General features: G+C 41.0%; 2 protein-coding genes across 3 annotated transcripts; one reads left to right on the top strand and one right to left on the bottom strand.

Annotated features, from left to right (window-relative positions):
* Window positions 1–1,260: 1,260 nt before the first annotated feature.
* Window positions 1,261–19,171, top strand: pygl (phosphorylase, glycogen, liver). Its single transcript, XM_084045715.1, has 20 exons — window positions 1,261–1,565; window positions 2,644–2,745; window positions 4,102–4,180; window positions 4,753–4,856; window positions 5,727–5,858; window positions 6,221–6,332; window positions 6,734–6,816; window positions 7,052–7,190; window positions 8,302–8,390; window positions 8,663–8,809; window positions 9,741–9,904; window positions 10,158–10,272; window positions 10,485–10,586; window positions 16,090–16,237; window positions 16,602–16,660; window positions 16,852–16,993; window positions 17,331–17,538; window positions 17,851–17,985; window positions 18,075–18,141; window positions 18,331–19,171. Exons 1-20 carry the CDS (start codon window positions 1,323–1,325, stop codon window positions 18,517–18,519), a joined length of 2,559 nt encoding a protein of 852 aa, XP_083901841.1. The 5' UTR covers window positions 1,261–1,322; the 3' UTR covers window positions 18,520–19,171.
* Window positions 19,117–25,378, bottom strand: LOC311036769 (lysophosphatidylserine lipase ABHD12-like). Of its 2 annotated transcripts, XR_014599892.1 has the most exons (13): window positions 25,158–25,378; window positions 24,724–24,826; window positions 23,958–24,077; window positions 23,756–23,786; window positions 23,608–23,653; window positions 23,314–23,443; window positions 23,118–23,155; window positions 22,549–22,628; window positions 20,131–20,213; window positions 19,811–19,889; window positions 19,472–19,605; window positions 19,287–19,368; window positions 19,117–19,249 (listed from the first exon to the last, which is right to left on the bottom strand). XR_014599892.1 is itself a non-coding variant. In XM_084045716.1 (12 exons), the coding sequence occupies exons 1-12, from the start codon at window positions 25,258–25,260 to the stop codon at window positions 19,341–19,343; spliced, it is 975 nt and encodes a 324-aa protein (XP_083901842.1). In that variant the 5' UTR covers window positions 25,261–25,378; the 3' UTR covers window positions 19,246–19,340. The 2 variants fall into 2 exon arrangements, 1 of the variants encoding a protein (XP_083901842.1); XM_084045716.1 differs by having other exon boundaries at window positions 19,246–19,368.
* Window positions 25,379–26,975: the final 1,597 nt, after the last annotated feature.

Genomic DNA, 26,975 nt, shown 5'->3' with positions numbered 1-26,975 from the left:
CATCACCCCTTCCTTCCTCTCTATTTTGACTCCCATCTACAACAGTGGGCAACTGTCAACGTGGAGTCCAGGGACCCCCAGGGGTCCTTGAGGGTGTTCCAGGGGTTCCCTCCAAATGGATTGAAAATTAGGAACCAAATGGACCCTTAGGGGTCTGTAATTCTGAACTCAACCAAAAGGATCAATCAAATAAATCAAACTGTGGGTCCTTGAAATTAAAAAGGTTGAGAATCACTGATCTACAACAGTGGTTCTCGAACTTTTCAGGCTGCGACCCCCCAAAATAATTATATTTGAACTGGGGACCCCCCACCCTGACAAGCACAAGAATTGTAGGAGTTGAGGCATTACATTTAGTTTGACTCACTCAGTTCCCACAGATATTTTTTTTTGCCTCTTTCTTATATTATTTGACAATGTGGCCAATGTTTGACCAGTTTTATAGTTTGTTGATACTTTGGATGCAGTAATGGTCTTTTTTTATTATTAAAAAGGTCTTAAAAGTCCTTAAATTGTCACTTTACTGTCACCTGGGGACCCCCCAAAAATCATATGAGGGCCCCCCTAGTGGTCCCGATCCACGGGTTGAGAATCACTGATCTACAACTTGTAATACATCCATGATCTACACCAATGGTTCTCAAAGTGGATTCCAGGGACTCTCTGAGTTTCTTTAGGGGTTCTAAATTGTCCCTTACAGATCTGTAACAAATGGAACCAAATGGTCCCGTTATAGACTCCAATTTGATCCTGTCAGGGACAGGGTTAAGGTGAGACCTTGAAATGTTAAAGTTTGAGAACCACTTGATCTACACCAGGGGTCTTCAACGTTTTCAGGCCAAGGACCCCCTAGCTGAGAGAGAGAGATGAAGCAGGGACCCCTCTATATTGTATAACAATTGTGTTTCAGATTTTTGTTGACTTGGTCTGCTCTTTTTTCCCTCTTCACCAAACACCTCACCACCAAAAAATAGCCGATCTACAAGCTCACAACGCCTCCCGCGTTGTGAGCTTGTAAATCTGCTATTTTTTGGCTAAAGTTCTCCTCAGAAATGGGATGCTAGGGTTCAAGTGGTTACACACAGATTCGGCGGAGACCCCTGTAGTAACTCTGAGGACCCCCTAGGGGTCCCGGACCCCCTATTGAAGACCCCTGATCTACACATCTTGAGGTCAGAGGCCAAATGCACTCCTCCTCCTTTTAGTCGCCAATGAAAATGAACGGGGAGGAGACCAGACGCATCAAAAATGTCCCGACGTTGCCCAGAAGCTTCACTTCCTCCAGTGTGAGGCATAGCTGTGAGTGAAACCTGCCCGCCACCATGTCAAGACCTCTCACTGACCAGGAGAAGCGCAAACAGATCAGCATCAGGGGGATCGTCGGGGTCGAGAATGTCGCCGAGCTCAAGAAAGGCTTCAACCGTCACCTGCACTTCACCCTGGTGAAGGACAGGAACATCGCCACGCCGAGAGATTACTACTTCGCGTTGGCCCACACGGTGCGAGATCACCTGGTGGGGAGATGGATCCGGACACAGCAGTTCTACCACGAAACGGATCCCAAGGTATTGTGATCAAGTTCAGCTGTCAGCTGTTAATGTCAAAGCCAACAGCACTGACAGACAGGCACTGAAATAGAAGGAAATCATGGCTGCAACCAATGGGTGTAAAGTAACCAAGTACATTTACTCAAGTACTGTATTTAAGTACAATTTTGAAGTATTTGTACTTTTCTTGAGTATTTCCAATTTCCAATATTATTACTATTGCTACATTACATATCAGAGGCAAATATTGTACCTTTACTCCACTACAATTATTTGAAAACTTTAGCTACTAGTTATGTTTGTTGATTGTATTATTACAAAACAGCTGTAAAGAATAAACCAAGAACATAACTGAAGAGAGTGCGGATGTTCCTTTATTATAATTATTACAAAACATACATTAACCACTTCAGCCCTAATACATTTCGGACATTTGAGATGTGCATACGTTTGAAAACTTGTGAAATGGGACATTCTGCATAATGAGTACTTTTACTTTTGGTACTTCAAATACATTTTGATGCCAATACTTCTGTACTATTACTCAAGTACATTTTGAGTATTTCTATATGGCAGTATTGATACTTTTACTTTAGTAAAGAATGTGAGTACTTTTTCCACCACTGGTAGTACTGTGCAAAATCATGTTGGCTTGCACTCAATTGGAAATATTTCTAGGATGTTGCATAATATTTACACATCTAGTTCCTGAAGCACTACTACACAGTACAATGTTAAAACGCCTATTGCTCTTAGAGTTCACACTCTGAGTTACAAATCATATATTAACACTGAGGATTTTAAGTTCACCTAGGCCAAACTATTCACACCTGTTTAAACATTACACTGTAAAAGACCTCTTCGTTTATGCTTACATACTGTAATATCAAAAACATTTATTTTTGCTCGGTCACTTAACTTTTATCTCAATATTTTTGTTTAAAAAATCATAGGCCTTCTCTTAGGGGATGTAGTTAAAAACAAATGTATTTTTGTTTTAAAAGACCCAGATCTATACCCTCTATCTATGCATAAGCAGATGCTAATTTATTAAGTTTTTACCTACTTTTTTGTCTTAAATCTCTCTACTCCCCAGCGGGTGTATTATCTGTCTCTGGAGTTCTACATGGGCAGAACACTCCAGAACACCATGATCAACCTGGGCCTCCAGAATGCCTGTGATGAAGCCATCTATCAGGTAAGATAAAGATGCACACAGGAAATGACAGTAATGAAATGTAAGACACACTTTAACCCATTAAAGCTGGGAACGCATCTATGCATAACCACTATAACCAATATTTTATACTTTTGGCTATTCAAAAATAGCAAATCTACAAGCTCATAGCACGGCACCAAGTGCACTTGTAGATCTGCTATTTTCGAAGCAAAGGATGTTTTGCATTAATTGTAACTCCCTAATGAGTTTGACTTTCATGCATGCCCGTGAACACTTTGTATATTTACCCACTAAGACCTGAGGCTGATTCATTCTACAAACACCTTCTAAATCAGTAATTCTCTCACTTTCAAGATTTTTCAAAAATGTTCCTGGTTTAATGGGTTAACCCATTCAGCTGGTAGATCTGCCATTTTTGAAAAATGTGTGCAAATCTTTGTATATATATAGATAGATAGATAGATAGATAGATAGATAGATAGATAGATAGATTTTTTCTTTAACTCAAATCGGCATCAGGGGTCTCATTTCTGGGCAGTAAACAGACGGATACAGAGAGCTCCATATATGGGCATAATGGGAACACAGGCCCTGACCGGGTACTCTGACAATGGGTACAACTGGTATTGCTTAACCAGGTGGGGCATGCATTCCCAACTTGCATCCTTCGTGACTTGCATCCATTCCAAATAAGCCTGTGCCCGTGGGTACTGCACTGGGTACTGTAACATGGGTACAGCGAGTATTCTGACAACAGGTACAACTACCTGTTCAAATGCCTACGTGTGTATCTGAGGCTGCATTCATTCACTCTTCATGGGACCAAAGACAGAAACATCCTTTTAGCTGTCACAATTATGTTCCTCATACTTTGTTATTCATACATTTACAGCAGGCAAACATGGTAACACCTCAGTTTTAGAAGATTGAATGCTGGGCTGGAATATTGTGTGGTGTTACACATTGCTGGAGGAAATATAAATAGACCATAAACTATGAAAAAGGAAGACTCTCGTGGGTCTTTTAATATTATGATTTTGTTGTTGGCATGGTTAAATTTAGTTAAAAAAAAGGAACCTCAAATTTGTGTATGTAATTACACTGGCAGATCTGGTTTCATTGTGGTTAATGAATCGGCAGAAAAAGAGACAAAGGATGTGTGTTTTCATTTGGAAAGAATTGCTTTGTGCATGCGTGCGTGTGTGCATTTTACAGCTCCTGTTAGTCAGTCAGCCTACCATGGGATGATGAGAAATAGAACCCACTGATTTCATCATCTGTCATGATGAAAAGATTGTGAAAAGCAACCCACAGCTGACACCGTAACACCTCTGCCTCTTTTTATTTTAATAATATCTTCCTCTCTCTGTGTAGCTGGGTCTGGACATGGAGGATCTGGAGGAAATGGAGGAAGATGCAGGTCTGGGGAATGGAGGTCTTGGCCGGCTGGCAGGTAAACGACTGAAGACAAAGCTTTTACTCCATAACAGACAGATAGACAGGCAGACGGATGGAGAAGCCCAGGAAATGGCATGCAGAACATTTGGTGGGCCGGACCGCTGGCCTAGTGGTTCGGGTCCTTGGGCTCTAATGTAGCCTGACAGTGCATCGCGGGTTCGAGTCCCGTTCCCGACGATCTTTGCTGCATGTCTCTCCCCATCTCTCTCTCCCTGCTTCCTGTCCATCTCCACTATAAACTATAAATAAAGGCAGAAAAGCACCCCCCCCAACAAAACAAAAAAGAAATGTATTTATTTGGCTCGATTCCAAAATATTTTATTGATCCACACTAATAAATCGTATAAAAACCAATGACCCTTCATTGAGGCTTTATTCAGGTGCCGCTTCAAAGACTTCTTGCTGTGCACATCTTACAACCCCTAACCACAGGAGTTTCACAACATTTACCATGCATGTTGGCACATGAGCACTTAGTTCTCCACCAACACCAGCATAGTTCCTCAATTCTGTGATGCACATTTGTGTTTTTTGTTCTTCACCAAATTCTGTTATTTCTCCTTACAGCTTGTTTCTTAGATTCTATGGCAACTTTGGGGTTAGCTGCATATGGCTATGGCATTCGCTACGAGTACGGGATCTTCAACCAAAAGATCAAAGATGGTTGGCAGGTAACTGCATCTTACACACATTTTGCATCGTATGAGGGAGGTATAAGGTAACATCTCGAAATCCCCATGACCTTCATATATATGACCCACTCAACACACTGAACAATGAACCTTTAGAATTGAGGCCAACCAAAACTAATCATCAACTCATTTATTTACCCCAGTTCGACCAACTGCAGTCTTAAAAACATATTTTCTTTAGTTTGACCTTAATTTCATCATACAAGTTCAGCTTACCTCCATAAAGGCCATAGGTTATTTTTTTTCCTTTTTTTAATCTTTCTGTGCAAAACTGAGGTCTTGCATGTATCCATGATTCTCTGAGTAAAGTTTTGAAAGGAGGCCATTAGCACACACAAAGTGTGTCACTACATTATGGGCCAATTATTAACATAGTCTGTGGTTGGGGTTTGCCCCCCTGAAGAACTTCTTCAGTGATGTAACCTTACAATATCCGCTGTCTGCTTTTTGTGATAAGAGGACTCTCAGCCAGAGGCTTTTGCCCTTTCTATTTGTGCTCGGTATTTGCAGTACAATCTCCCAGTGTAAACATGCACCTTTGAACGCTGAGCCAAATTTGTGATAATCATTTGTTCACTGGGAAGGAGGAGCCTGCATATCAAATCTGTGCATTGGTGTTAATAATAACAACAATAATAATGTGTTTTATTTGTATTGCACTTTTCATTCACAGGGAATCTCAAAGTGCTACAGAGTTAAACACATAATCAAACAAAAGAAGGGCAAAGGATTAAAAACTCTGCCTGATTATGATAACTTGAGTGTTTTTCCCCATTATAATGTTATGTATTATATTACAGTCTAATCTAAGCCATCTTATTCATTATGTGGTGTATTTTACTCACTTAGGTGGAGGAGGCAGATGATTGGCTGAGACATGGGAACCCTTGGGAGAAGGCCCGCCCTGAATACATGCTGCCTGTCCACTACTATGGACGAGTAGAGGAGACGAGTGAAGGCCCCAAATGGGTGGACACACAGGTGGGTGATGATGATGTTGATTATATTAATGTTGTTACTACTACTACTATTATTACTGCTACTGTGTCCTCTACTACTGTTACTACTACAGTACCAGTATACCATATCTATCAAAGCAAGACAATACAAAAACAGCCAAAGAGCTAATTAAAGACATTGTAATGCAGGCAAATTCATCATTACTTCAGGTTTAAACAAGCAAGTAATTCGTGATGAGCAGCGATCAGCTCGGTTGAAAATGTTGAAACGACAGATCGACCCACTGACAGAGTTGCTTATGCTAGCTGCATGGTCAGGGCTAAACAGTTTGTGAGAATCAAATGATTTACTACTTGCATGCATTCTTTGTTTTAACACTGTAGGTGGTTTTGGCCATGCCCTATGACACACCCATCCCTGGCTATATGAACAATACTGTGAACACCATGAGGTTGTGGTCTGCCCGAGCTCCTAATGACTTCAACTTGAAAGACTGTAAGTTTCAAAGCTAATTAAGATTTTTTTTTTTTCGTGCAGAATTTACTTTTTGAACAAAATGTCAGAATTTCTGTTAATTCAGTTATTGGGGAAGGACAAAGTGTAGGACACAACACTGCCAAAACACTGCATCACTGCCATCTGGCAACTTGCAAGACTTCTGTTGCAAGATGGTTGTGTTGCATTGATTTCCTCCTTTCCTGCATAGTTGAATTTTGACTTAATTAACTAATACCGGCATGATCAGTACAAATTATACATGCAGAAATCGTAATGTATTATGGAAACTTAAGCATGCTTTTGTAGTCCATAGGAAAATGAGAAGATTCCTCCGCACACAATTCACCACCTCTTATTTAGACAAGCCATCTAACGTACCCTACCTTAACTTTCTCTAGTTAATGTAGGAGATTACATCCAGGCTGTTCTGGACAGGAACCTGGCAGAGAACATCTCTCGAGTGCTATACCCCAATGACAATGTAAGTTCAACATCTGCTGGTGTGTCTTTGCAGTGACACTCAGGGCAAATCTTTGGCAAACATTTAGTTGCATTTTTTAAATGGTAATATCTCTTTGATGGTAAATATTTTCCACAATACGTTTTTGCCACTATAGATCTCTATGTTGCCTGTTGCTGGGAAAATGAACCATCAACTGGCAAAAAAGTTGCCCATAGTGCCTTAAGGTCTCTGTCTTTTCAATCTCATGCTGTAGTTCTTTGAAGGGAAAGAGTTGCGTCTGAAGCAGGAGTATTTTGTGGTGGCAGCTACTCTCCAGGACATCATCCGTCGCTACAAGACCACTAAGACGGGCAAAACTCGCACATCCTTTGACACCTTCCCCGAAAAGGTAGGTCTCTAGGTCAAGCACATGAAGTGAGCTCTAATTTTAATATAATGTATCCTTCAGTGAAGAAGTGCATTGATACTTCTTGGAGTATATTTTACTTAAAAATGTTACTCAACTGTTTGGGGCATGATACAATGTCTGCAGTAAAACGGCACAATTACCGTCTGACCACTGCAGATGAGACTGTGCAGATTACAATTTAGAGCTTATGAATGGGAAGAACAAGAAACTGAGCATTCTTTGTCAGGTGGGTAGCCTGACAAAGAATAGGCTAGGCTGGACAAGAACTACTCTCCAAATTGTCTAACCAGAAGGACAGGGCTACATGAACTTCTGGTATGCTGGACGACAAGTAGCCTTGTACTTCCTGTACTTCCAGTTAGACACTTTCATTAGTAGTTCTGTTCCAGGCAGCAATCCAAGTCCTCTTAGGACATTTTATTATTAGGCAATAGGCACGGGCAACAGTCGGACACGTTTTTGTGTATCCTTCCACAGCGTGTAATCAGATACAGGTGTCACTTATCAAGGGGAACTACTGTAGGTCCACCTTGGAATGCGGTCTGAGTGACTCTGAACTGTATGCATGTCACAATCTAAATGTCACATTTTCTGTGCAATTAAAGCTCTTGTAAATATGATGAAGATCTCTGTTGAAACATTAATTAATTGCACCTATTAAATCTTTCTGAAAACCGTGTATACCAGACCTCAGTCCTCTGCTAGGTTTAAATGTTTGGTCTGTATGGTATGACGGATATTCCGTCATTCACATCAAACAATGTATTTTGTTTGTCTAAACACAGAGCCCATTACACTTTAATGATTGCAAATATTTCACACTTGTGTTTCCTGTGTGATTAATTCGCCCCGGAAATATATATTTCCAAACTGTTGTTAGTGCCATGAGTATATCCACACAGAATGTGAATATTATGTGGCAATTTTCTATTCGGAATTAAATAACTTTTTCACAGTGAATAAAGGCATCATCAACCTGTATGAATGAGGCATCAACCATATGAATATAATGTGGGTTACTCTGGATGTGAACGTCCTTTTAGAAGGTGAAATACCCTGATGATGTAATGCTGAGTTTTATCTTTTGCAGGTAGCGATCCAGCTGAATGACACACACCCTGCCATGGCCATTCCAGAGCTGATGAGAATCTTTGTGGATATTGAGAAACTTGACTGGGACACAGTAAGTGTGAAAGAGAATGTTTATTTGACTCACACTTTTCAAAATGGATGATAGATGTCCATAACAAACTATAACACATACAGTAATAGAATATAGTACACTGTAAAATCCTCAGTTAATTTATCCTTTTATAGTTTACCAGTGTACTTTCGTACATTCTCAGAGTTAGATTAACATTGAGGATTTTACTGTGTACTTGACATGCCGGCCACAATAATGAATCTTAGACATAGCACTGAATAAGTATCAATGGTGATCTCCTTTCCTGGCAGGCCTGGGACCTCACCAAACGCACCTTTGCCTACACCAACCACACTGTTCTCCCTGAAGCTCTGGAGCGCTGGCCTGTGGAGCTAGTAGAGACTCTGCTGCCCAGACACCTACAGATCATCTATCGCATCAACCAGATGCACTTGGACGTATGTAATACTTCATATTCGTCTCATTGTTATTTTGCTATCTCTTCTCCTTTATCATAAGCCATGCTGCATAGAGCATCAAGCTAATGTCTCAAATGGAGATCTGGAGTTGAAGTTGGAATGATAATCATTTGGTAAAATGTGACCATGTATTGAGTTACAATGTGATTACTGAGTGGTGTCATTATATGCCATGCAGCTTATGGAACCAGGCAGCACACATATGGGCTTACCCATACACCTTTTGTTTCACTGTGTGTTTAGTGAAAGATTAGGCTGGTTGTACTAACAAACCGTAGGCTAAGAAAGTAAATACAATATAAATCAAAATGTCTTTATCATGCCTCAGATGCTTTTTTACTGCCATCCAATACCAGGGACTTCAATTATAAGTTAGCTGGACAGTCAGTTTTTATAATTAATCTATTACTTGCCACATATACACATATAATTGTAACTTTTTTTATATGTTGCATACACAGTTGCACACTTATATATACTGTATTATAACAATCTTGAAAGGTAAGGCAGACAGACAGAAAATAATCTTGGACGCGTATAGATATTGTGACAGTCACCATTTTATTACATTGCATTGTTCCAAGCATTGCCTCCGTATTGCATCAATAGGAAGGAGGTAGAGAGATTTCTTCACTTAACATTTTTGGCAATGAAAGAGACGATAATACAATTCTTCTCATGTAGATTGAACTGTTCTAGAATTGTTCCGATTGTTACACACGGGCATAACATGCAATTCATCATGCACTTTTACTCTCCTTCATTGTAAGTTGTATTTTTGCTGGACTGGACAGACTGAGCAAGGGCTTGGGTAGGGCTGTTTTTTTTTTTTCTCCCTCTCTCTTTGGGGCCTGATATAAGTTCTAAACTGGGACGTTGTACGTGTGTGTGTTTCTTTTCCTCACTCCAGAGTATTGCAGCCCAGTTTCCTGAGGACATGGACAGAATCCGCAGAATGTCTTTGATTGAAGAAGACGGCTGTAAGAGAGTCAACATGGCTCACCTGTGCATTGTGGGATCTCATGCTGTCAACGGAGTAGCCGAGATACACTCCAACATCATTAAGACTGATGTGTAAGCACACTTCATGCCTAATTAGAAAATCAATAATGTGCCACTTTGGAGTGACTAAACTCACTCTTAAGCTGAAGCATACTCCACACGATGCCAAACTTTTCTCTGTTTTGGAAGTGCTTACCAAACCGAAGAAGGTTTGTTGAGAACTAACGTGTTTTATACTCTGCCTGCTTGCAAAAGAAATCTCTTGGGGGGACCAAGTTTTGAATTTAATTAAATTCATATACATTTGTCTATTTTGGTTCTGTAGATTCCGTGATTTCAACGAAATGGAACCAGAGAAATTCCAGAACAAGACCAATGGTATCACTCCCAGACGCTGGCTCCTGCTCTGCAACCCTGGATTGGCTGAGCTCATAGCTGAGGTGTGATTGTAACTCCAATTAATCATTTTTGTATAAAGGTTAAGAAACGTGTCTTTTGAACCACATTAGGTCCAAGCTTGCCAGACCCTGCCAATAACTTATGATTTGTGTCTTTACTACCATTGACCCACTAGGGACAGCAAAAAGTCACCAATGCTTGTTTTGCTGACATTATATGTTGACATTCATTACATTCATTATCTCTCTTTTAGGCCATAGGGGAGGACTATGTGAAAGACCTCGGTGATTTACAGAAGCTGAATGAGCTGGTTGATGACGCTGCCTTCATCCGAGATGTCTCTAAAGTCAAACAGGTAGGGTTTCTGCTTAGTTTACATTGCATCTACAAACTAGAAAGGTGTGTTGTGTAGGGTGCAAATTACTGCCAGGAGCCATGCCCTAATAATAATATAATATTGTGTGAGTGAGCAAGTAGAGTGCTCTGTGTTCCACACAGTAGAGGCAGGCATATTACTAGAAGCATGATCTCTTATATCCATTTAAAGTAGGACAAATTTCAAAACATAATTGACAAACATAAATGCAGAAGCTTTACTTCTGTAATGCTTTAAGGTGGGTACGTTGTATTCATGCAGCATCACCGGCTATTGTGCACGTCTGTGATTGGCTATTTCAAGTCCATAGCCTGGTGTGACACATATCCCATAGCCTGAAGGGACAGTTGCGATGATTGAAATGACATGGTTGTCATTGAAGGATTTGAAAAAATATTTGGGCATTGATTTCCTTGGCCTACTGTCAGCGTGCACAAGACATTATGATGCTGGTCGACCTTGTTGTATGCGAGATTAGCTCCAGAGTCTGGACAGACACACAGAGCTAGAAGCATGATCTCCTGGCGGAGATATTAACGAATCTGCATTGGTTGAAAGTGGTCTCCTTACTCTTCCATTGAGAGATTTAGACCCTGGTGTCAGGACACCTACTGGTTCATAAGTAATACTACTGGTTCATAAGTAATACTGCCTGAAGCTCATGAGCGCAATATCTCCCCTGGCCAAACGGGGATTGTCCCTTGGATGAGTGGTAGAAATGTAGTCTCGGTTAAAATCCCAGGTAGGACATAAAAGTTGCAGCTTAAACCTTGTAGTAAGGTTTTTACAGTACATTAAATGTGTAAAATATAATTTGATGGAAGCTTTTGTCCGTACCATCCTGTAGTAGCATGAATGGCTGCATTTAGTCCGCTTGCCAGAATGTGAACCCGGAAATGTTGAGCACACCAAGGTTTTATGTTAGAAATGTTGAGTATGGGTCCCCAGCATGTAGAAACTGCCGGATGCTAACTTGGATATGTTGAGCAATTTTCAGAATTGGCATAAATAGCTTTTATTAGCATAATCACCTATATGGACAATATTTCAGCATTTGTCCCAGGCCTTAGGGATATTTTCGCGCTAATCAGTCTTAAATGCACCAAATTTGGCCCAGATGTAGCCCAGGACATGCTCTAATGATTTAGCTAGGGCGCCCGAGCGGGCGACCTTTGGGGTCGCCATAGGGGCCAAATCCAAAATGGCCGCCATGTAAAACGGTTTTGGCTGTAACTTTTGAACCAGATGAGCTATAAATACAAACTTGGTGTCTATTTCATGTTTTTTGACCATTGCAAACACATTGGAATGCTTATCATTACGATTGGGTGTGTCTGAAACCCTAATATGCATATTTCCAAGATGGTGGCTATGTGAAAACGAGTTATAACTTAACCTTTGACACTTTTGGCAAACTTGGTGTCGATTTTATGTTTTTTTTTTAAGCATTAGAAACACATTGGAATGCTCCGATTAATGATTAAATCTATCTAGCGCACTCTAATTAGCTTATTACCAATATGACCACTATCAACAACCTGAAAAAAGCAACCTATGTATGTTACACATACAATTTTATTGAAACAATAGAAAAATGGAGTGGAGCACATCCCTATTGATAAAGATAATAAGCCAGTAGGCTAGAGTATATTAAACAATACAAATAAAAATAGAAATGCGGTGCGTGGAGGGGGGGGGCACCACACAACAATGTTTGTTGTGTAGAACCTCAATGTTCCTCACATCCACATGATGAGGTGTAACAAACTCCGGCTTTTCCTCTCTTCCATGCGCTAGCAGGATGTGATACTACATCAGCCTTCCTTGGCCATGGGGAAAGAGTGCATGGGCAGCTTGGGAGGCAACACTGGATCTCACAGTAGCACCTGATTATGTGGGTGTGAGGATGCCTCACCAACAATGAGGGGTCCAGATGACAACATACAGTATAAGCACAATGGATAGATAGATACCTTTATTGATCGCACAGGGGAATTTCAGTCACCCAGAGGCAACACAGCAGTCAGAGTTACAAAGTTACAGATACAGAGTAAGGAATGTATACAGCAATACAAAGGAAAGACATAACAATAAGATGCACCATCACTAAAGAACAAAAGTATACACCTGTACAAACTATCCTGCACCAGGTTACAGTGTCCTGTCAAACCATGCAACCAGTACAATCACTGCTTGGATGTTTGGATCGGGGTGTTGCAGCGGATCTGGTGCAGCGGATCTGGTACAGTGCTCAGGTCCTGGACCTGGTGAGACGAAGGAGGAGCCCGGCCAGGAGGCCACCCACAGAGCCTAGTCCCTCCACGTGCCAGAGCCTCCTCGAGTTCTGGCAGAGTAGTTCCGGAGAAGCGGACTGAGTGGCCCTGTCTTTCCCTATAGGACTGACCGTGGGTCCTGGGACGTAAGTTGGGGCTTGATCAACCCCGGCTGGGTCACCTGGGCGAGGGTGTATGTTGCGAGACCCGAAACACCCTATAACCCCAGGCTACAACACTGATGATACGTCCCAGGTGCATCCATGTGATGTATTCTTTATAGACAGTTGACCTGGCAGAGCGACCAACGTGTGTCTTGTTGTAAATCCTCATAGCTACCTGCACAAAAGACATGCCAAGTCTCAAACAGTTCCACCCGGGGTAGGTGAATCTACCCCGGGATGCCCCACTATATCCTTGTGAAGGGAGAGGGCCGTGTTTGCCATGATGGCGTCCAGCCTCCTCACTGTACGCACCTTAGCCACCCCCTCCAGTGAGGTCCCCATGACGGAGCCCACCTTCCTCACCAGCCATTTACAGCATCCTGTTGCACACGCCAAAACATCAGAGTCTTCTCAGGAAGAACAGCCTGCTCCTACATTAGAGTATGTCAGACCAGTCCAACGACCTGTTCAGGTGCACTCCTAGAAACTTGTAGTTGGCTACAATCTCCACCACCTCAGCATTTATGGTAGCCTGGTAAACCCTCCCTCCGGAAATCTCATTTCCATTTGATTTCAGGAGTGAGTCTGGCCTGATCGCCCATTGTGAGGGTTTCTAGTGGAATTACCAACTAACCGAGCCTATCAGCGTCGTCGCTCATCGTTCTGAGATTGACAGCGACAGTTGGCCAATCAGGTGGCGAGTACGAGTGAGCCCAAATGGGACCGAGTGCAGCCGACAAAAATGGAACGATCCGCCATTGTTTCCGTGGCCAGTTACACTTTTTACTTTCGGTTTTAAAACGCTCTCAAACTTATTTTTTGAGGCACGGAATTTACTTTTAAGATATCGTTTGGATAGAATTTAGTTGTTTAACTTCATATATGTGGTCAATTAATCATGTCAGAGCCTATTTAAAAAAAAAAAAATTAGAGAACCAGCAGGGACGGGCAGGGCCACGCATGTATCCGAATAAGGCAACCTATTTTGGGCATGGCTGTCTCAAAAGTCCCGTTGCGTCACATTAGTCTGGAGGTCTGCTGATTAGCTGGAGGGGAACAACGATCATTGGCTGAAGGGGTTGTCAGTCAACGGTATTACTCCCGCCCAACTCCAGCCCACAGCCAATATTGCAGAATGGGCGATCAGGCCAGACTCACTCCTGTCCTGAAATCAAATGGAAATGAGATTTCCGGAGGGAGGGTTTACCAGACTACATTTATGGTGCTGGGAACCGGAGGTACCCTCTTGGTCGTGCCATAGTCCACCACCATCATCCTTGGTCTTGCTAGCATTGGGCCGGAGGCGGTTTGCCTCGCTCCAGTCCACAAAGTCCTTCGCCATGCTATCGTGCTCAACAGTGTTGTCACCTGAGATGCAGCTGACCACGCAGTGTCATCTGAGAACTTCTGTAGGGGCCATGTCTTGGAGTTGATCGGAAGTCAGATGTGTATAGGGTGAACAGGAAAGGTGACAGCACTGTGCCCTGGGGACAGCCGTGTTGTTCACCAGCACCTCCGACTGACAACCCTGCAGTCTCAGATACTGCGGTCTGCCCGAGAGGTAGTCTGTGATCCATGCCACCAAGCCGTGGTCCACATCATCAACGCAAGCTTCTCAGCAAGCAGTTGTGGCTGGATAGTGTTGAAGTAAAAACACATCATTCTGACTGTGTTGCCTAGGGTGTCAAGGTGTGTGAATGCCCTGTTTAGCATGTAGATGATGGCATCATCAAATGTCCGCCTGGTATGCAAACTGAAGGGGGTTGAGGTATTTACTCACCATCGGTCTCAGCTGATTCAGTACCAGACGCTCAAAGGTCTTCATGCTCTTTGATGTCAGAGCCACTGGCCTGTAGTCACAAGGTGCGACTTTTCTTAGACACCGGGACAGGAAGATTGCCACAGTTGCGGCACCCCCCCGTCTTCAGAGAGAGGCATATCGTTTGGATCAGCGGTTCTGGACAACCGGATCTCCATATATGCCTATACTATACTGATACGCCCAGCCCACGTACAGTTTTTGTGCATTAATTGTAAGATTGTTTCAAATACTCCTATCTATATCAATAGGAATGTGCTGCACTCCATTCACTCATCTTTAAAATACATTATATGTGTAACATACAAAGGTTGCTTATTAAGGTTGTTCCTAAAAGTGTTCTGGGTGAAAATGTTGAATACCTTGGATAGTGTTGATATTGTTAATAAGTAAATTAGAGTGCTCTAGATGGATGCAATCAGAAAATCGGAGCATTTCATATGTTTCTAATGCTTAAAAAACATAAAATAGACACTAAGTTTGCCAAAACTGTCAAAAGTTAACGTTTTCACATAGCCGCCATCTTGGAAATATGCAAATTAGGGTTCCAGACACACCCAATCGTAATGATAAGCCTTCCCATGTGTTTGCAATGGTCAAAAAACATGAAATAGACACCAAGTTTGTATTTGTAGCTCATCTGGTTCAAAAGTTACAGCCAAAACCGTTTTACATGGCGGCCATTTTGGATTTGGCCGCTATGGCGACCCCAAAGGTCGCCCGCTCGGGCGCCCAAGCTAAATCATTAGAGAATGGCCTGGGCTACATCTGGGCCAAATTTGGTGCATTTAAGACTGATTAGCACGAAAATATCCCTAAGGCCTGGGACAAATGCTGAAATATTGTCCATATAGGTGATTATGCTAATAAAAGCTATTTATGCCAATTCTGAAAATTGCTCAACATATCCAAGTTAGCATCCGGCAGTTTCTACATGCTGGGGACCCATACTCAACATTTCTAACATAAAACTTTGGTGTACTCAACATTTCCGGGTTCACAATGGGGCTCTATGGGCTGGCAAGTAGACTAATTCACCAAATCCTACTTGTAAACTGGCACTAGTAGACAATATGAAGATGGTCTGCGAGGGCTGAAAAGTACGTCACACAACCCAACTGCTGAGCTGGGTTTTGCAAGTTTGTACAGGCCACATTTTTCTGTGATGATTGAACATGATCACAGCTGAATAACATCAGTTACAAGTCATGTTTTTCTCTCTGAAGGACAACAAGCTGAAATTTGCACAGTACCTGGAGAAGGAGTACCAGGTGCAAATCAACCCTTCCTCCATGTTTGACGTTCATGTGAAAAGAATCCATGAGTATAAGCGCCAGCTCCTCAACTGCCTGCACATCATCGTCATGTACAACAGTATGTGAATACAGCTTTCAAACTCTCAATGGGGCAACTTATTGGAGTCAAACTCAATATACGATATCACGATAACAATTCCATGATAACAATATTTATCACAATATAAAAAAGACAAATGATCTCTTTGCAGTTAAAGTCAAGTCAACCTGGTTCTGCATCTGTGTGGCTTTCAACTTCAGCCTGTTGAATATGTCCCCTAGGCTGAGTTTTTGTAGTACTCTCCCAGTTTTATTTTATGGCAAATTCTCATAGCCAAGAAGAATTAACTTGTTTTCCTTTGCATCAATCTAGCTGTTTCCTTTTGTTGGGTATGTTTTCAAATGTACAATATAATATAACTAATGATTGTGTTATCTTGAAGACATCAAGAAGAACCCCACTGCTGCTTTTGTTCCCCGAACAATGATCATCGGTGGCAAGGTATTCACTCAACAAAACCAGTGCATTTACACACACAGGCACACACACAGAAATGTTTTGTCTGAGCTTTTACTTTTTAAATCTGTTTACTATGATGCTCTCTTTGTATATATAAATATAGATAAAAATGTAGATAAATAGTTATATTGGACATTAGCTCTGTGTTCACTGTTCATTGTCTCCCCCTGCAGGCTGCACCGGGGTATCACATGGCAAAGTTGATCATCAAGCTGATCACCTCAGTTGGTGATGTGGTGAACAATGACCCTGTGGTGGGCAGCAAGCTGAAGGTCATCTATCTGGAGAACTACAGGGTCTCCCTGGCAGAGAAAGGTACAGTGATTTATGTATTTATGAAATATTATGCATTGTCCTTGACCTCTGGAGACATCTCATGTGTGTACCCACCACTGCATTTTTTCTTATCTCAAATGTTCTCCAATTTAACCACATGGACCCCACTATTCTGGGCATATCATAATAAGTGAACATTCAACGGGTTGTAGGTAGTTTAAAATGACCTCAATCTTGCTTGAAATTCATAGAAATGTTGAATTTATATACTCCTGAGACATAATGAATAATACTTCATTATTAATAGCAATACTGCTATTACTACTAGTACTACAAATAGATAATAATCCATTCTTATGATCTGCTCCTCCTATAGTGATTCCTGCCACTGATCTGTCAGAGCAGATCTCCACTGCTGGCACTGAAGCCTCAGGAACAGGCAACATGAAGTTCATGCTGAACGGAGCCCTCACCATAGGCACCATGGATGGAGCCAACGTGGAGATGGCAGAGGAAGCTGGAGAGGAGAACATGTTCATCTTCGGCATGAGGGTAGAGGACGTGGCTGCACTGGACAAGAAGGGGTAGGGGAGCTCTCGCCTGTATTGTCACATTGTGTCAATAGAATGTATTGGGTGGCCTGTTTCACTCAATCTATAGGGAAGTGCATGTCAGATGCCAAATGTAGGGGTTTGTTCATTACTGGGACTCATATTAACCCATATTAAAGGTGTGTGAAACCAGTCTATTACTGTATGACATGTTGGATAAACTGTGTATCACATGCATTATATTACAGTATGTTACACTGAAGTTACATTTTAGGCATTTACACTGCGATATCCTGAGTATGAGGTGACATTCTTGCCGCTTTGATTTTGTTTCTATTTCCGTAGCTATGATGCCATGTCATACTACAAGACTATTCCAGAACTGAAACAAGTCATGGACCAGATCAAGAGTGGATTTTTCAGCCCCAAAAATCCAGACCTTTTCAAAGACATCACTGAAATGCTCATGAAATATGACCGGTAAGTGACAAAGTACTATGATTGTTCATTTCCTCAAGTCTTGGACATTTTGGCTTGGATTACACTATTTCCCCCATGTTTCTGTGCAGGTTCAAAGTGTTTGCAGACTTTGAGGCCTATATGAAATGCCAGGAGAGAGTCAGCACTTTGTATGAGGTACTGTAACATTTGCATGTAACAAACTGAAATTGCAAATACTTATGCAGCTGGTATTATTTTATTTATCAAGCCAGATGGGTTGGGAGATCTAAATAGGACAGCATACAATATTGGAAGGTTTTGAGACCATCACAAAAAGTGTAACTTAAGCCTTACATTAACTGATTTGTTTGTTTTGTTGAAAAGGATCCAAAGGCATGGACACAAATGGTGATCAAGAACATTGCTGCCACAGGCAAATTCTCCAGCGACAGAACCATCACAGATTACGCCACAGAGATCTGGGGAGTGGAACCCACAGACCTGAAGATCCCAGCCCCAAATGAGCCCAGAGAAGCCATCGAGGAGACCGCCAGGGCTTTGATGAAAATGTGATGCCCAGGGCATTCTTTAGGTTTACAGTTTAACAGTACCTACGCTGTTCGTTTTCAACTAGTACACCCAAACAAACGTCCTTAGTATTTCAGGTGATTGTTACTGCAAGAGATTTTAAGAGGTTATGAGTAGGCTTGAATTTTCACACAGATTTGTTTATAATTTCTATTCTAAAAAAGCACTTTCTACATCAAAAGGCATCTGTTACATTCATTCAACACCAAGAGACAAACCAAGAAATATTGGGATTGAAGTCCATCCTGGCCAGGGTGAAATAGTATTTGCAAATGATTCTTAGCATTGGGTTTCACTCACTTGGAGTACCAGATCCAGTGTGTCTACTGCATCCTCACAAGGATATGCCCCCTCACAGGGGCAGGTCCTTTATCAGTCAAAGGAATGTAGTACATTTTCAAATACTTTCCTGCGACTGTCTAGCGTTTCTGGCACTCATTGTATTGTATCCTGTTTTGTAGACACAATGCATCTGTATAAAAAGTAGATAAAACAATGAATTCATTTCCAAATACTATTTGACTCACATCTGGTCAGACACTTTTTTCTAGTACTATTCTCTATACTGAACTTCCTTATCAGTATTTGAGCTGTACCTCTTTCCAGTGGTGAAATAAAATGACATGCAACATGAAAAGTGAAACGTTTCTATTACGGTTTTCAGGAGAAGTACTATGCAACGTGAGCTTCACAACATCCCGTTTGTCATATTTCATTTAATATCGTGTTACAATATGTACTAGCTATTTTCAGCTACATGAGAGAGAAACACTGCCAGACAGATACCATTCTCTTGAAATGGAAGTTCATCCTTCCAGGTTCTGCAAAAATTCTCTGTAGTGACGGGCAAAAAGAAAATAGTAACATAAATGATTAATACTACACTACTGAGGTACATGTTAAATGTAAATAGAAATGGTCTTGATCAGTAACTCACTTAACTACAGTCAACAGATTGGGATCCAGGTAGATGTTGTTGTGTGAATATTTATGACTTGCACTGTAGGACACCATTTGAACATGATCCTTTACATCACGTTCTTTTTGGGCCTGCAGTGATATTTGGTATAGCTGGGGACACAAATGCAAAGGAATGTAATCGGTATTTATACTGAATTGCATGATTTGCAATCCCCCTACAGCCAGCCACGATGAATGTACTTACTTCATGTAGATAAAGACATCCATTACAATTACATGATGCAAGTTACTTAGAAAACTACTAAGTACAAAACGTAATCAAATATTTTTTTGTGTACAAATTCATCTATACTACCTTCTGTCCCATGTGATGGGGAACGATATCATCATCTTCTGCATGTAGCAGCAGGAGTGGACTGTACAAAGTCATTAAACTGTACAGACATAGAGGAAAGACATGTTTTCAATAATGGACATGGATGGATTTGACAAAAAAACTGACACCAGCATGTTCATAAAGCTGTAATATCCATTCAGCAACATTATTGTCTTAATTGTGACCTACAGTATTACCCTATAGGATATTTGATAGTCCAGCAGGTCAACTGTGCAATCAGTCATATCTGGATAATGTTATTAGCATATGCACAGTGATCATTGTCATAAAATACTTACTTTTTATCATTAGCAAACACTATGTTGTTCATTTCTAAGATGTTCCAAATCAGGCTCTCGAAACCTGGAAGGAACATGTACAGCTGAAAAGGTAGATATTGTTAAGTATTTATGTAGTGATATACAAATACTAGCAGAATATAAAAGGAAATATAGCTGCAAGCAGCGATAATATGGGGCCAGGAGAGAGAAATGATAATTCCTTTAACAGGTCAGTTCATGAAAGTCCTTGCGGTCTTGTTTCCAATGAGTGCCTGTGAGCAATTAGGGGTTAAGAGTCTTGCTCAGGGACAAATTTCATTTCATCGACACATTTGACCTGACCTGGAATCGTACCTGGGGCAACCAGAGTCTCTGGCTCCCTAGGCGGGCTCACTAACCACTCAGCTATGGCCACCCCTCAGAGAGAGAGAGAGAGAGAGAGAGAGAGAGAGAGAGAGAGAGAGAGAGAGAGAGAGAGAGAGAGAGAGAGAGAGAGAGAGAGAGAGAGAGAGAGAGAGAGAGAGAGAGAGAGAGAGAGAGAGAGAGAGAGAGAGAGAGAGAGAGAGAGAGAGAGAGAGAGAGAGAGAGAGAGAGAGAGAGAGAGAGAGAGAGAGAGAGAGAGATAGATAGATACGGAATAGATTGAAGAGACATAGAGAGAGACAAATGGAATAGATTGAAGAGACAGAGAGAGAGACATGGAAACGGAATAGATTGAAGAGAAAGACATGGAAATGGAATAGATTGAAGAGAGAGAGAGAGAGCGCCATGGAAACGGAATAGATTGAGTCATGTTTTTTGCATTTCAACTTAAATGAGTCTGCATCAAGTGAGGCTTGAACCGGCAACCTTACGGTCATGAAGCACTCTTAGGTAGCTGCAACACTACCTATAGTGCTATATCTTTGTCCAGGCTGGTATTGTCTGTTGAGGATCACAAACTCTTGCCTTCTGTCATGACCCAAGCCCCTGTTTCACTAACACTAAGATCACTCGTTCACAAACCATTTACCAATGAAGAAATTGTACATCTCCTCAGAACCAAAATTAGTGAAAGTAGCCGATCTACAAGCTCACAAACCATTAAAAGTTGTCAGATTGTACATTGGCTATTTTCACAATGAAGTATGTTATACATTGAAAAAACATACTCTCATTGCTATCTGAAAAGTTGTGAGATTGTAGATCAGCTGTATGTAAAAAACACTCAATTAAGTATTTCATGTTATCTTTAACAATTGCAGATGTATTCATTGATAGTCATGTTGTGTGAAATGCAACTCAGATGAAGTCTGCACCAAGTGAGGCTTGAACTGGTGACCTTCAGGTTGTGGGGCACACATTTAAGCGAGAAGCCACCAACAGACAAGAACCTGTGAAAAAGGAGATCACACAGATCATACAGTTTCACGCAAATAGCTGAAAAATCCTGGGTTTAAGTGTTTTTCAAACTGCTCAAGATTGCGGACAATCTAAGGGCGGTGCTTACTGGTCAACGTGATAGATGTGTTCCTCATTAGTCAAGGCACATGTGCAAGCAGGTCTAATGGCTGTCGGCCAAACGAGGCATGACTTTTGCCTGTTTAAAGTTTCAGTTTTCAAAAAATTGCTATAGCGCCCCCGTTTGACCAATTGGAGTAAGATTGGTTTCAGTGATATTTGGAATGGCCCTTTACATTTCTGCAAAGTTTCAAAGAATGGTAAGTCTGCATGTATGTGTTGGGGGCAGATGAATAATTGTCATAAAACTGCAATATTCATTGGCTCATTAAAGCTTCATTTTTTCACTTATGGAAGATATTTTGCAAACGTTTTTTGGTATAGGTCCAAAGTTCATGTGTAAAAAGTTTCGTGCAGATTACTCAAAAATCCCAGGAGGAGATAGGTTTTAACTGTTTTTCATATAATTCCAAATGGTGGGAGATCTAAAGGTCAGAGGTCAAAAGTCAGAGTGTGAAAGTTGTTCAGCATGAGGAGACGCATGTGTGCATCGAAGTTTCATGGCTGTAGGTCAAACACGGCATGAGTTGTACCTGTTCAAAGTTGGCATTTTTCAATTGAGTGCTATAGCGCCACCTTTTGACGAAAGATTGTGAGAATTATTTCTTGATCGTTTTTCATGACCATCTATCATATGGCCGAGTTTCATAAAAAGCGACTGCACGGTTCAGCCAGAACTGCCAAAAGTGGCAGAAGAAGAAATGGAATAATGCGAATAACAATATGGGTCCATGCTGGAAGCCTGGCCCCATAATAAACTTGATCCCTTTCAAGAAACAAAAGTGAAATAGTCATGTCTGTGTTTGCAGACAGTCAGTTTGCACAAGCTGTTCTTTTGAAAAGCGGAAATGAAGACATCTGTGTTTTAGTGCAGTAATACAGTGAATTGGTAAATAGCCTGAGGGCTGCAGACAGAAAAACAAAGAAATATTTCACCTTGCAGAGAGGATGGTTGGTTACAACTTCCCCAATTCTTGTGTATGGGGCTTCAAGAATTATAGCATCAACAAGTGACCCTATATGAAAGGAAATGGTGAGACACATGTTGTTCATACATTGCATGAATAATCAATTACCCTGAACAATCAGGAAGCAAAGAATACAGACTAGATAATGCATGTTGTACCCTGGAGCTTCATTCTTTAGTGGAGTTTTATCTTTTAAGTATTGAAGTGCATTTTTAATACTTCCCAATGCATTCTTTATGGTGGACCTACACCTACAGAGTTTATATCCCAAGTTCTCTGGTTTCTTACTAAAAAAACATTTGACTTTTTATTACACAGGAATAACATATGAAATATTGAGGTGATAGTTTTTCTTAAAGAGGCCTGTAAAAATAGGTACTTGTAGAATACTTGACACTAGAGGGCGTTATGAACCAATCAACAGATTAAAAAGTCCATGTTCCATTATGTTGATGAAATGTTTTTTTCTTGGTTAGTTTGTTTCAGTTGTTGCAAACACTTAATAGTTGTATCTGCCTTTGAGAAACACAAGCTCACCATGTTCTTGTACTTTCAGTGCGGTATTGGTTGCCACCCTGCAGACAAAATAAATCTGATAATGAGTATGACGATGAATGATGACTAATTTAATTACCTTTACAACTTTTGTATTTTTATTATTCATTGGTATGAACATTGGTAGGCAATAATTAATTAACTTCTCAACAAAAATAACTAGAAGACATGCACTCACCCAGTACCAAGGGAATGTCCCCACAGACAGACCAGACCACCTCTGCTGTGTTGCTTTGCCCACTGGTACAGGTAGAGGGCATCAGTGGTCAGGCCAGCCTCACTGGGTTCCCCACTGGAATCACCAAAACCTTGGGAAATAATTAATTAGGACCCCTCAGAATCATGACTTGTGATTACAGCATCAACAATTCTACCAGGACTGCCGATAGATACATGTGTATGCCTGCGTACGTATAAATCCCACTTTGATTGTGTGCTCCTGTTACGTATCAAAGTTAGAACAAGTATTTACCTCTATAGTCTAAAGAGAGCACGTGATAACCTGCAGCACTTAATTTCTGCAAAAAAAGCATAAAAAGACAAATTATCATTTAACCAACACATTATCAAAAATGTAATGACATTTAATCATGAAACTTGTGTTAAATGTAAAATCACACCTTCACCAGCTTTACTCTGTGATATATCGCCCTATAAATAAGGACAATGACAAATTCAACACAAACAACAGAACATTTGCATGACCCATGCATCTCCATGAGTGTGGTGTTTATGGATAAACCCAGGGTGTTGAGGCATCATGCAATACCCACTAGACACTATTAGAAATCAAGGGTCTCTTTTCTTCCATGCTGGTCCCACCTGGTTCCCAAGTTGCCATGGAGATAGATAATAACAGGTTGGCCATCTCCCAGCGCCTCCCTGTACCACTCTGGGCCTTTCTCCGCGGTCTCTTCCCATTGGCTGATGGGAAGTGTATGCCTACGAGAGACAAATGGAGAGAGAGTGAGAGTGAGGAGTGGCTTTGTAGCTCAGTACACAGTAAAATCTTTAGTGACAATTTAACACAGTGTACAAATTGAACCAAATGGTCCATTTGTACTCTCTATGAGTTACATTATTACTAAGGATTTGACTGTGTACTATAGCTAAAACGTGGAAATAACAATGCCAGTAAGGGTCTCTGTTCCAACTGCAGCCACAAAGGCTTGAAAAAGCATCCACCACCAAATATATAATGTGTAGTGAGGCATAGATACACAGTAAAATCCTCAGTGCTAAATGGACCCAGTCCATTTGGGTCATTTTTACACCCTCTGTGTTCAAAACCATGATATTATGAACTGACAGTTTACAGTTTAGACATTTAGCAGACGCTCTTAATCCAGAGCGACGTAATACATCAATAATACATCAAATGCATAGAAATAGTAATCTATGAATAAAGTAATACATAAGTAAACCAATAATCTAATAATAACTAATACATCGTAAACCAAGAACCTATCATCAGCCTACATTGAAACTATACACACTATAGGATAGGTCAACAAAGACCTGGCATCTGTCTATCTAAGTTACATTTGAGCCTTTGCATAATCCTGCAAGGTCGTCAAGGCTAACTGACCATACACCAACTGAGACACCCTCCTCAGTGGTAAGGTAGAGGTTGCATGTGTGGTTCAGTATCTTCTCAGGCTGGCCAAGGTCCACAAAGACAGGAAACCTCACTGTGAACAGAATAAAATAAAAGCTAATAAAAGAAAGCACATCAAAGCCAAATCAAATTCTACTTTTCTATGGTATGTGCAGTGCAGATCTTCTGTGCAAGCACATTTTCAATTGCACGTTGGTTTGATTACATTTATTTTCATAAGAAAGTAACACTGTTGTTAGTCAACAGTCAACACAACAGAATGATTCAGAATCATGGCCAGAGAATGATTCATGCAACCAACCATGATTCATGCGGTCTATTTAAACATTGTGAGCCTAACAGTATATAGGTTGATATGTCTACTCTGTATTGTTAAATGACACTGACAGAAAAACACAGCTTACACAAGTGGGAATATATGATATGTCCCAGTATCCACGGAAACAGGTAGAGAAGAACAGGAACAGAAACATAGAAGGTAGTCAGATATATAATGGCCCGCTTCATTCTTTACACCGACCAAAACGTTTCTTCAACCAAGAAATCTGTCCTGTTGTCTAAAGATCTCGTCTGTTTTGAGAGAGAGAGACTAGACTGTCGCTGTGCTGAGTTCTCTTCCTGTAAACATGAACGTGACCCAGTGAAATCAGGTCAATGTTCAAGTCAGACTAATTTTACCCTCTGCAGCAAATGGCTCGAGTCATATTCATATCATGACAGTCATGGGTGAACTTCAACCTGGTGTTTGCTTTTTCTCCATTTACAGCCCGTACATCTATATAAACGTTCAAATGTCAAATATAAAGTGCTTACCCCATGGCCATGGATGTTACAATTCTGTTCGGGCCCACAGAAATACCCGAAACTTTCGTATTGTTTAATAAAAAGCATTTTAATCCGATCGGTGGCCATTTTCCCCGTACTTGCTCCATGAGTTCAAGTTCGTGCCCTATCCGTTGGGAGCTGTACTGCACTCGGATATACATTATAACTAGGAGAAAATGGCCACCGATCGGATTAAAATGCTTTTTATTTAACAATAAGGAAAATACTTCTGCGGACCCGTACATAATTGCAACATCCATGGCCATGGGGTAAGCCCTTTATATTTGACATCTGAACGTTTATGTAGATGTACGGGACGTAAATGGAGAAAGTGCAAACACCAGGTTGAAGTTCATCCATGACGGTCGTGACAGACGTCCGTCGTGTGATCAACACAATGTTTCATAATTACCCAAACAAAACAACCCCTGCAATACTAATATACACTTTATTAAGGGCAGACGTTGTTTCGACATAAGTGAGGACTTCAGTATCAAAAAGAAACAGCTTGATAACCATACGACTTCCTCATAAGAAAGAGAAAATAACTTCTCAACCCGGAAGTGTGACGTCACTATAACAAAGCGGTCAAGTTTGACGGGAGTCCGGAGGGGAAAAAAAGAAAAAAAAGAAGAAGAAAAAAGAAAAACGGGAGTCCGGAGAGAACTGGGCACTCGAGAGAACCCGGCCCATTTGTAATCTCTCATGATGAACAATGAGGTGCATTGTTGTTAGCATTCAGTGTACAACATAACATTTATAGCAGATAATATGCATTTGCCCTCCATAATAGGACCAGAGCTAAAGAAGACCCTGTGTCAAGAATACACATTAATACATAGGCTGCCTATGTATTAATGTGTATTCTTGACACAGGGTCTTCTTTAGCTCTGGTCCTATTATAGGCTAACAGTAAACAGACAGACTGTGACAGTATTTGCTACATTCCTCAGCTCAAATAAATTACATATTTGGAAAATAATTTATGTGTTTCATGTAGTATACAAATGGCATTGGAACATACTCTTTGTAACTTCCAAAATATGTGGTGGGGAAAAGGAAATTTCAGTATCTATTTAAACCCCAATGACTCCTGGGGTCCCCGGACCCCAATTGATGCTTGAGAACCACTGCCATTTTGTGTAGAGTAAACGCACTTTTGAATCGAGATGCGGAAATGTGAAGACATGTCGTCTTTATCCAATTATTTATTTAGTTGACTTCGAACCACAGGGCTGGTTTCTGGGACCCTAATAGTTCTGGTCCATAGCCTAGAAGGAGTTCGTGGACCAGAGCTAGGACCCTAGTAGCCTCGGAAACCCATGCCTAGGGGACCCTAGTAGTTCTAGTTGACGCCACTGTGGTAAATTGATACACATTTATGGACCTATAGAGCC

The sequence above is a fragment of the Gymnoscopelus microlampas genome (assembly GCF_963454915.1).
Source record: "Gymnoscopelus microlampas genome assembly, chromosome: 20".
NCBI lineage: Eukaryota > Metazoa > Chordata > Actinopteri > Myctophiformes > Myctophidae > Gymnoscopelus > Gymnoscopelus microlampas.
The sequence above is the reverse complement of the archived record's forward strand: the minus strand, read 5'-3'. Positions and strand labels throughout refer to the sequence as shown.

Coding starts and splice junctions, on each gene's coding strand:
- LOC311036769 (XM_084045716.1), bottom strand. CDS start 25,260: ATGAAGCGGGCCATTATATATCTGACTACCTTCTATGTTTCTGTTCCT. Junction 24,078..24,723: donor GGTGTCTCAGTTGGTGTATG/GTCAGTTAGCCT, acceptor TGTCTCTCGTAG/GCATACACTTCCCATCAGCC. Junction 23,787..23,957: donor CATGGCAACTTGGGAACCAG/GTGGGACCAGCA, acceptor CCTTATTTATAG/GGCGATATATCACAGAGTAA.
- pygl (XM_084045715.1), top strand. CDS start 1,323: ATGTCAAGACCTCTCACTGACCAGGAGAAGCGCAAACAGATCAGCATC. Junction 8,810..9,740: donor TCAACCAGATGCACTTGGAC/GTATGTAATACT, acceptor TCCTCACTCCAG/AGTATTGCAGCCCAGTTTCC. Junction 16,238..16,601: donor CATCATCGTCATGTACAACA/GTATGTGAATAC, acceptor GTTATCTTGAAG/ACATCAAGAAGAACCCCACT.